At 39.7% G+C, this 9,973-nt stretch overlaps 2 protein-coding genes across 2 annotated transcripts; one reads left to right on the forward strand and one right to left on the reverse strand.

Annotated features, from left to right (window-relative positions):
- Positions 1–4,474: 4,474 nt before the first annotated feature.
- On the reverse strand, positions 4,475–5,458 carry LOC109019118. The gene has a single exon (XM_019001339.1). It carries the CDS (start codon positions 5,456–5,458, stop codon positions 4,475–4,477), a length of 984 nt encoding a protein of 327 aa, XP_018856884.1.
- A 1,715-nt stretch (positions 5,459–7,173) lies between these two features.
- On the forward strand, positions 7,174–9,720 carry LOC109019119. The gene is made up of 4 exons (XM_019001340.1): positions 7,174–7,336; positions 7,581–7,859; positions 7,941–8,427; positions 9,543–9,720. Exons 1-4 carry the CDS (start codon positions 7,174–7,176, stop codon positions 9,718–9,720), a joined length of 1,107 nt encoding a protein of 368 aa, XP_018856885.1.
- The last annotated feature ends 253 nt before the right edge of the window (positions 9,721–9,973 follow it).

A 9,973-nucleotide genomic window follows, 5' to 3' on the forward strand; every position in this document is an offset into this window, starting at 1 on the left:
CTTCACCTCCAACCTTCAAATAAAAATTTTCAGTGCAAGCATCAATATTTTAGTCATTCAACAATTCAAGACTTGCATAAAAATATCCAATACAACTAGCTCAAAACACCCATAAATTTACACCAAATAGTCTCAAATCAAAGTCCAAAACAGTCTCACAAAGCCATCCAAACAATTATACTCCTCAACATCAAAAATTCCATCACACTCCACCACCATCAAATCAGTAACTCTATTACATTTCACAGTCTAAACCTAACATTCAAAAACTACCAAAAGCTTCGGGGAACTTACCACAAAAGAATCACAAAACTTCAAACCCCTTCGAATGGGTGCAACCCACTGCAATCCAAGCCCCAAAACGAAATTCACAGCAATCTCTAGTGAAAGAGAAAGTGACTTGCACAAGGAAGGCTTGAGAAGTTGAGTGTGGGCGATGGCAAGCCAAAGCAGGGTGGTTTGTGTGTGTGAGCAAAACCGAGTAAACCCAAATAGAAGAGAGGCCGCGCGAGTAAAGCCAGAAGAAAAGGAAAAAGAAGGAAGAATACAAATAAAAAGAAAGAGAGAAATGCCAGATTGAAGAAAGAATTTACCAACGATTGTTCAAGATGTTGAACAAAACTACAGTGGAGTCAATAGCTGAAGCTCCAACACCAGGGTTGAACGCACGGTGAAGGGAGAGAAAAGTTAAGTGGAACCGAAGGAAAAACTCTGCTCAAAGGTGATGGGTTGCTTCTTGATCGCAAGAAGAGATAGAGAAAAAAAAAATAACTGCAAAGTTTGTGCGTGCACGGGTTGAGTAAGATGCAGAATTGCAGTGCAGTGGGAAGAAAACCGTGAAGACGAAGAACAGTGCAGCAGAAAAGGGGAATTAAACATTCACCCAAATGACGTCGCTCGAGTCTCACATCACACGCTTGTGGGCTGGGCTTCATTTAACCGGGCTTACAGCCCGAGTATTACATTCTCCCTCCTTATAAAAATTCCGTCCTCGGAATTTGTCACAAGCTATTAGGATCTTCGTCGAACAACTGTGGGTACCTGACTTGCATTTCCTCTTCTAATTCCCAAGAGGCTTCAGTGATAGCGTGATTATTCCATACCACTTTAACCAATGGGATAGTCTGATTCCGTAACACTTGTTCTTTTCTCTCTACAATCCGCACCGGCTCTTCTGTATAAGTCAGATTTTCCTGAAATTGAAGAGGCTCATAATCAATAACATGGGTGGGGTCGGGTACATACTTCCTCAGCATAGATACATGAAATACATTGTGTACACTTGAGAGTGCGGGTGGTAGGGCTACTCTGTAAGCCACTGGTCTAATCCGATCAAGAATCTCAAATGGCCCGACGTATCTAGGGCTCAACTTGCCCTTCCTTCCAAACCTCATAACCCCTCTCATGGGTGCAATCCTCAAGAATACCTTATTCCCAACCTCGAACTCTAATTGACAATGACGGTTATCTGCATAGCTTTTCTATCGACTCTAAGCTGCTCTCATTCTAGCTCGAATGGTCTCAATCTTCTCTGTCATCTTCTGTATGATTTCTGGACCCAAAATTTGTCTTTCTCCCACCTCGTCCCAATACAAAGGGGATCTACACCTCCTACTGTAAAGTGCTCCATAAGGTGCCATTTCAATGCTAGCCTGGTAACTGTTATTATAAGCAAACTCAACCAAACGCAAGTGTCGTATCCAAGTTCCCTTGAAATCCAGCATGCATGCTCTCAACATATCTTCCAAAATTTGAATGGTCCTTTCCGACTGACGATCCGTCTGTGGGTGAAATGCAGTGCTGAAATTTAAGTTAGTGCCCATGGCCTCTTGTAAGCTTCACCGAAATTTTGAAGTGAAACGAGGATCCCTATCCGACACAATGGTCACGAGTACTCCATGCAACCTCACTATTTCCTGTATATATAGCTCAGCCAGTTTCTCCAACTTATAAGAAACTTTGACAGGTACAAAGTGAGCTGTCTTCGTCAAACGGTCCACTATCACCCAAATTGCATCCTGTCCAGTTAGTGTCCGTGGTAAGCCTGTAACAAAATCCATAGAAATATGCTCCCATTTCCATTTTGGAATCTGAAGTGGTTGCAATAACTCTGCTGGTCTTTGGTGTTCTACTTTCACCTGTTGGCAAGTTAGGCACTATGCCACAAATTGAGCTATCTCTCTCTTCATGCCCTCCCACCAAAAAGACTTTCAAATCTCGATATATTTTTGTACTACTTGGATGAACTGTGTAAGGGGAGCGGTGCACTTCTTCGAGGATAAGTCTTTTTATTTCAACATTGTCCGGTACACAACATCTATTTCCAAACCTTAACACTCCACCTTCAGAAACACTAAACTCAGATTTATCCCCTTTTTCTACTTCTTCAATTAATCTCGCCAACTTAGAATCTTCTTTTTGGGCGAGCTTAATTCTGTCTATCAAAGCTAGTTGAACTATTAAACTGGCTATCAACGCCTACTGGTCACCCACAACCACTTCAATAGTAGCTCTTTCCAAGTCCATTATTAAATGGGGCTAAGTGGTAAGAGTTGCAATTGTTGGTCCCATTGGCTTCCTGCTAAGTGCATCAGCTACAACATTAGCTTTGCCCGGATGGTAGTTAATGTTGCAGTCGTAATCCTTGACTAGTTCAAGCCATCTCCTCTGTCTCATTTTCAGTTCTTTCTGAGTGAAGAAATACTTCAAACTCTTGTGATCCGTGTAGATTTCGCACCTTTCACCATATAAATAATGCCTCCAGATTTTAAGTGCAAAGACAACGGCGGCCAACTCCAAATCATGTGTTGGGTAATTTTGTTCATATGTCTTCAGTTGCCGAGAAGCATATGCTATTACCTTCCCGTGCTGCATCAGTACACACCCCAAACCCAAACGTGAAGAGTCACTATAAACTACAAATCCTCCTCTTTTGCTAGGGACTGTTAGTACTGGAGCTGTCACCAATCTCTTCTTCAATTCCTAGAAGCTTTCCTCACATTTTTCAGTCCATACATACTTGTTGTTCTTCCTAGTAACGGAGGTAAGGGGAACCGCTATTTTTGAGAAATTGTCTATAAATCGAAAGTAATAACCAGCCAAACCCAAGAAACTCCTAACTTCATGCACATTGGTTGGTTGAGCCCAGTTAACTATTGCTTCAATTTTCCCGGGGTCTACTGAAATACCATCCCTTGAGACTACATGTCTCAAAAATGCAATAGACTCAAGCCAAAATTCACACTTCTTCAACTTAGCAAATAATTTTCGATCCCTGAGTGTCCCTAGTACTTGTCTCAGATGGCCTTCATGTTCGACTTTGCTCTTGGAGTAGATTAATATATTGTCAATAAACACCACAACAAATTTATCCAAGAACTCATGACATACTTGATTCATCAGGTCCATAAATACTGCTAGGGCGTTGGTTAAACTAAAAGGCATGACTAAAAATTCATAGTGGCCGTAGCTAGTCCTAAAAGTTGTCTTAGGCACATCCTCCGCCTTGATCTTTAATTAATGATAACACAATCTGAGATCAATCTTAGAGAATACCTGTGCACCTTGCAACTGATCAAATAAATCATCAATGTGGGGCAACAGATATTTGTTCTTTATGGTCACTCAATTCAATTTCCTATAGTCTATACACATCCTCATTGTCCCATCCTTCTTCTTCACAAACAACACTGGAGCTCCCCAAGGTGACACACTAGGTCTGATGAAACCTTTGTCTAATAAGTCTTGCAACTGTTCTTTGAGCTCGGCTAACTCTGATGGCGCCATTCGATAAGGTGCTTTGGAAAGAGGTGCCATGCCTAAAGCTAATTCAATAGCAAACTTTACCTCCCGCTCAGGCGGTAATCCAGACAAATCTTCAGGAAAAACTTCCGGATATTCTCTCACAATAGGAATCTCTTCTAGTTTCAATTCTTCCTTTGGTTCATCCACCACAAAAGCCAAATACCCTTGACACCCATCACGTAATAACTTGTCAACCTGGAAAGCAGAAACAACTGATGGAGAGGTACGCACCCTGGAACCCATAAACCGAAGTTCCTCTTCTTCCGGGAACTTGAACACCATTTCCCTTCTAAAACAATCAATACTAGCATAACTGGAAGCTAACCAATCCATTCCCAAAATTACATCAAACCCAATCATAGGAAAGACTATCAGGTTAGTTGGTATTTCCTTCCCGCTAATAGTTATTGGACACTTGAGTACAATCTTGTTACAAGTCACTATATCACCTGTTGGGGTTGAGACCCTCAAGTTATAGTCCATCTCATCAGCATCAATGGGGCACAGCTTAACATAATCCATTGAAATAAAGGAGTGGGTAGCCCCCGAGTCAAATAAAACAGTAGCCTTATTGAGAAATAAGGGAATAATTCCTAGTTTACGTCATATAATCCATAGAGATAATAAGATAAATAATCCTTAATTCTCAACATAAAAGTTTAAGAGATGGTCAGAAAGTTATACCTGTGATGACATCATCCTTGTCCTCAGCTTCCCCCGGTGTCAAAGCAAACACCCGTGCAGGTACAGTCCTCTGCTGATTGTTGCCTTGATTATTCGGCCTAAAGTTTTGGGGTGGGTTGGGCCTTCTGTTGTTCTTCGCAAGCAATGGACATTCTCTGATGAAGTGCCCATCCTTTCCGCACTTAAAACATGATCCCACTTCCTTTCTACACTCCCCAGCGTGTATGCGGTTACAGAATTTACAGAGATTAAATGTATGATTTCCCTGTATCAGTCTCTGACTTGAACTGCTTCCCTCATATTTTTTCTTCCATGAACCTTGATCTAAATTAGAGAATCCTTGTGGAGCAGCTATCTTCCTCTGTTCTTGCAATTCAGCACCCTTCTTGAGATTCTGCTCAACTAGCGTCGCCTTGTGCACTAATTCTGAAAAATTCTGAATCTGTAGGATCATCACTCGTTCAGAAATCTTGTAGTTCAAACCTTCCTCAAACTTCCTAGTCTTTTTCTCCTTATCAGGAATCAAGTATGCGGCGAAGCGTGATAATTCAGCAAACCTTGCAGCATACTGGCGCACAGTCATGGTGCCTTGCACCAAGTTGGTGAACTCTCGAGCTCTAGCTTCCCTATCAGCCTTAGGGAAAAATCGATCAAAGAAATTCTGCTTGAATTGAGCCCAAACAATTACCCCAATCCCCTCAGCTTCCCTAATAACTTTTTCAGAATTCCACCATCTCTTCGCTTCTCCAGTTAGTTTGAAAGCTGCAAACTGGACTTTTTGTTGATCGGTGCACTCCAAAACACCAAATATTTCTTCGATGCCTTGTATCCAATCTTCCCCTGTGTTCGCATCGCCTCTTCCATCAAAGATGGGAGGATGCGTTTGATTAAATTGGTCAAACGTGCAACCCCCATCGTTGTCGTTTTCGTTCAAATCTTCAAAGGTTTGAACTCGACGACGAGCAGCCATCCTGAAAGTTTAAACTTGGTGAAACGTTCTAAAATAATAAAAATGAAAATACCGGGTAAATATAATAAATTAATAAGATAAATAAAATATGCATATAAACACATACATATATATATATATATATATCAGATAACTATGTAAGTCCGACATCACTTAATACACACGTATATCACTAGAATCTAAAACCTCAAAGTTCTGAATTCAATTCCTAACATCAGCCAAATGTAAAACCTCAAATCCCATCAAAATCAATCATAAGGTTCTTGGAACTCAGACTTAAATATCTACATGACCATCCTTATAGTACCCCAGTTCCTATATTGAAATTTTCACATCTTATGAACCCACAGATATCTAAACCTCCAAGGTCTACAGTATGCAAAATTCAAACCTGGCTCTGATACCAACTGTAACGCCCCTTCCCTGAGGGTCCGGAGAGTTACTCATATAACCTGATAATCAACTCCAACAAAGCTAAAGTACTTCCAAATTCAAGAATATATATATATATATATATATTTCCCAAACTTTAAATAAAACGTAAATACTTCAAATTAATAAACCATATAAACTCGTTTATCCAATTTTCAATCCAACAACCCAAATAAAATATCAACTCTTCTTCATGTCTCAAATAACAAACTAGAAATAGGATAACATTGACATAAGTCTCCATAAATCGTCTAAATCCATTGAAGCAAACTTAAGAAAAATATAAATAACTTCCAACATTAACACTAATACCACGAGATACCCAACAACAATTCACTGCTAATCTTCTCCATAAACTCTAATATTGATCCTCAACTGAACCATCAATGTCATCAGAAATATTATGAAGATTAAAGGGGTGAGTTATCAACAACTCAGCAAGCAGAGAGCATATACTAGCATGTAAACATGAGCATTTATAACATTTGATAAACAGAACAAAGCATTTACTTTCAGAATGCAGAAACAACATAAATTATTTTTAGAGCGAATAAACCAAGCTTGGTACAAAATATCAGAGCGAAGTCTCCGAAAAATAAACTTATTCCCAAAAAGAAAATCCGTTGGCATTTCCAAACTGAAATATTATAATCATATCATCTCTTAGCATCACATCAGGACAATACCATGTTTAACTCCTACGGTAGGGTTACAAACCACCATTATACTCGTGGCTGGGCCATATTCCATGTTTCACCCCCATGGTAGGGTTATAAACCACCATTATACCCGTGGCTGGGCCGTATACCATGTGTGTTTGTGTGTGGGCGACGGCAAGCCAAAGTAGAGTGGTTTGTGTGTGTGAGCAAAACCGAGCAAACCCAAATAGAAGAGAGGCCGCGCGAGTAAAACCAGGAGAAAAGGAAAAAGAAGGAAGAATAAAAATAAAAAGAAAGGGAGAAATGCCGGATTGAAGGAAGAATTTACCAACGATTGTTCAAGATGCCAAACAAAACTGCAGTGGAGTCGATAGTTGAAGCTACAACACCCGGGTTGAACGCACGGTGAAGGGAGAGAAAAGTTGAGAGGAACCGAAGGAAAAACTCTGCTCAAAGGTGATGGGTTGCTTCTTGATCGCGAGAAGAGATAGAGAAAAAAAAATAACTGCAAAGTTTGTGGGTGCACAGGTTGAGTAAGATGCGGAATTGCAGTGCAGTGGGAAGAAAACCGTGAAGACAAAGAACAGTGCAGCAGAAAAGGGGAATTAAACATTCACCCAAACGATGCCGCTCGAGTCTTACATCACACGCTTGTGGGCTGGGCTTCATGCAACCGGGCTTAGAGCCCGTGTATTACACAAGGAAGAAATTATGGGTGGTTTGCGATCATGGATGGCATGTCAGGGTGGTGTCAAAAGGATCTCAATAGATCACAGTTTGCTTATTGGTGAATGTCATGGATATTTTTATTTCTTTTGTGTATGCATGTTGTACACAAGGGAAACGTAGAAGTTTATGGGTGGAGTTGAATGGTGTGGTTCCGAATCAAGCAATCTAGGCTATGGCTATGGACTTTAATATTATTAGAACGGATAATGAGCATAGAGGTGATCATCCAAGATCTGCAACAACTATGCAGAAGTTTAACGCTTGTATTAATTCCTATGGCTTTTAAGATTTGCCATTTTCAGGGATTCATTTAACATGGTGTGATGGACAAGGGGGTCAGGCGCAAAGTTGGGTTAGGCTGGATCGTGCTTTGGTTAATTCTCAAGCATTGGTTACCATGCCTGATGTTCATTTGAAATATTTGCAAAGAACTACTTCTGATCATACTCCTTTGGTGATAAAGTTAGTTAAACCTCAGCTTTATGGTTTTCCTTTATTCAAATTCCAACAAATGTGGGTGGAACATGAATCGTTTATGGGGTTGATACAAAAGGTTTGGGAGGAGGAAGTGGGAGATACAGGTATTTTTCAGTTAGCATGAAAGTTAAAAAGCATCAAAGGAAATTTGAGGGATTGGAATAAAAATGTATTTGGGAAGACAGATGTGCATATCCGGTACTTGGAGCAACGGATTGAATGTCTGAAAACTGATTTACAAGAGGCATATTCTGATGAGGCGGAGCTGGATTTCGTTACGTCAAAGTTAGAGCTGGACGCTTGGCTTCAACGTGAAGAAATAAGGCTACGGCAGATAACCAAAGTGAGATGGCTTAATCAAGGGGAAGTCAGTGCTAGTTGCTTCCTTCAGGTAAAGGCTGCCAAGTCGAAGATGATTTACGAAATGAAGCTTATAGATGGGCGGCATTTATCTTTTGCTGAGAAAGTGCACCAAGGTGCAGTTCAGTACTTTGATAATTTCCTGGAAGTGAGGCCGAGAGATTTTTTACCCGAGCTGTCATACTTTATTGAGAAAACAATTGCTGATGAAGAAAATGATTTGTTATGTAAACTATTGTCTATGGAGAAAGTTAAAGATGCTTTATTTTCTATTTCGTTTGATAGTTGTCCAGGTCCGGATGTTTTGGATCGGTGTTTTTTCCATCTTGTTGGGATATTGTTAAGATGAATGTGGTGGTGGCATTTGGTGATTTCTTTAGAGGTAAAAATTTCAATCAATTTTATACAGCTTCTTTCTTTGTGCTTATTCCAAAATTTGAGAATTCGACAACTTTTGATAAGTTTCAACCTCTCATTTTATGCTCAATCATCTACAAAGTTTGTTAAAAAATTCTTGTACAGCACCTTACTCCAATTTTTTCTAGATTGATCTTGCCTGAGCAAGGTGCTTTTCTCCCAAGGAGAAGTACTTTTGATAATATTAGTTTGACAGTGGAGATGATTCATTCTATTAATAAGACGGGAAGGAGTGATAATGTGTTGATAAAGATAGACATGGCAAAAGCATATGATAGTGTGGAGTGAGACTTTTTACTGCATGTGGTTGAAGCTTTTGGGTTTTCTAATCAAGTTTGTGGTTTGATTCGAAATTGCATAACTTTGCCTTGGTATTCAATGGTGACGAATGGGGTCTCAAAAGGTTTCTTTAAAGGAGGTTGGGGTCTTAGCCAAGGTGACCTGTTATCTCCTCTTCTTTTTTATTTTGGTGGAGGAAATTTTATCAAGGCTTCTAAAGAGGGATTTTGAGGATGGTAAAATTGAGGCATTTTCAAATCTAAGAGGGGTTCTGCTTATTTTGCATCTTTTGTATGCAGATGATATCGTTATATTTACAAATGGTATTCTCAAGTCCCTTCGAAATATTCTAAAAATATTTTATACCTATGAGCAGTGGTCGGGTCAGTCGATGAGTACGGAGAAATCTTCTTTTATTTTTTCTAAAGAAATCACACCTGTGCGAAGGTGGTTTCTTCTTCTTTCTATAGGTTTCGAAGAAGTTTCCTCAGCTTTTCGTTACCTAGGAGTTCCTATTAATTCAGGGAAGCTTAAAGCTATGTATTTGGAGGAAATAATGGCTAAAATTCATGAGAGAATTGGTGGTTGGAATCAAAGTTTCTTTTACAAGGGGCTCAGTTGCTTCTTATAAAATAGGTGTTGGTGAGTATGCCTATCCATTTGTTATCAATCCTGCAAGTTTCAAAGGTTGTTTTGAAAATGCTAAATGTTTGTTTTGCAAATGTTTCTAGGTATCTTCAAAAGGGAAGGATAAACGAAATTGGTGAGCATGGAAGCAAATATGTTTACCAGTTGAGGAAAGGGGTTTGGGCATCAAAAGGTTGGAAGATATGCAATTTTCTTTACATGAAAGATTTCCGTGGAAGCTACTTCATGAGGATTCTCTATGGGCGAATTTGTTTAGAGTAAAATATGTGAAGGATAAACATATTTCATTGGTTGATGCGAGTAAGGGCTCAAGAACTTGGCGTATGATTTTGAAGTGTCTGTCGTTAGTCTTTAGTCATTCCCGTTGGAAGGTTATCGAGGGTAGGACTTCTTTTTTGTATGATCGTTGGTTGGAAGAGGGTCTCCTGATTAATCATTATTCCGAGATTCAGTTTTTGAGGATTACCATCCAAGAATGCAATTGGGAAGATGGTTGGGATCTGGATTTTATTAC

Source organism: Juglans regia, chromosome 4, assembly GCF_001411555.2.
Source record: "Juglans regia cultivar Chandler chromosome 4, Walnut 2.0, whole genome shotgun sequence".
Taxonomy (NCBI): domain Eukaryota; kingdom Viridiplantae; phylum Streptophyta; class Magnoliopsida; order Fagales; family Juglandaceae; genus Juglans; species Juglans regia.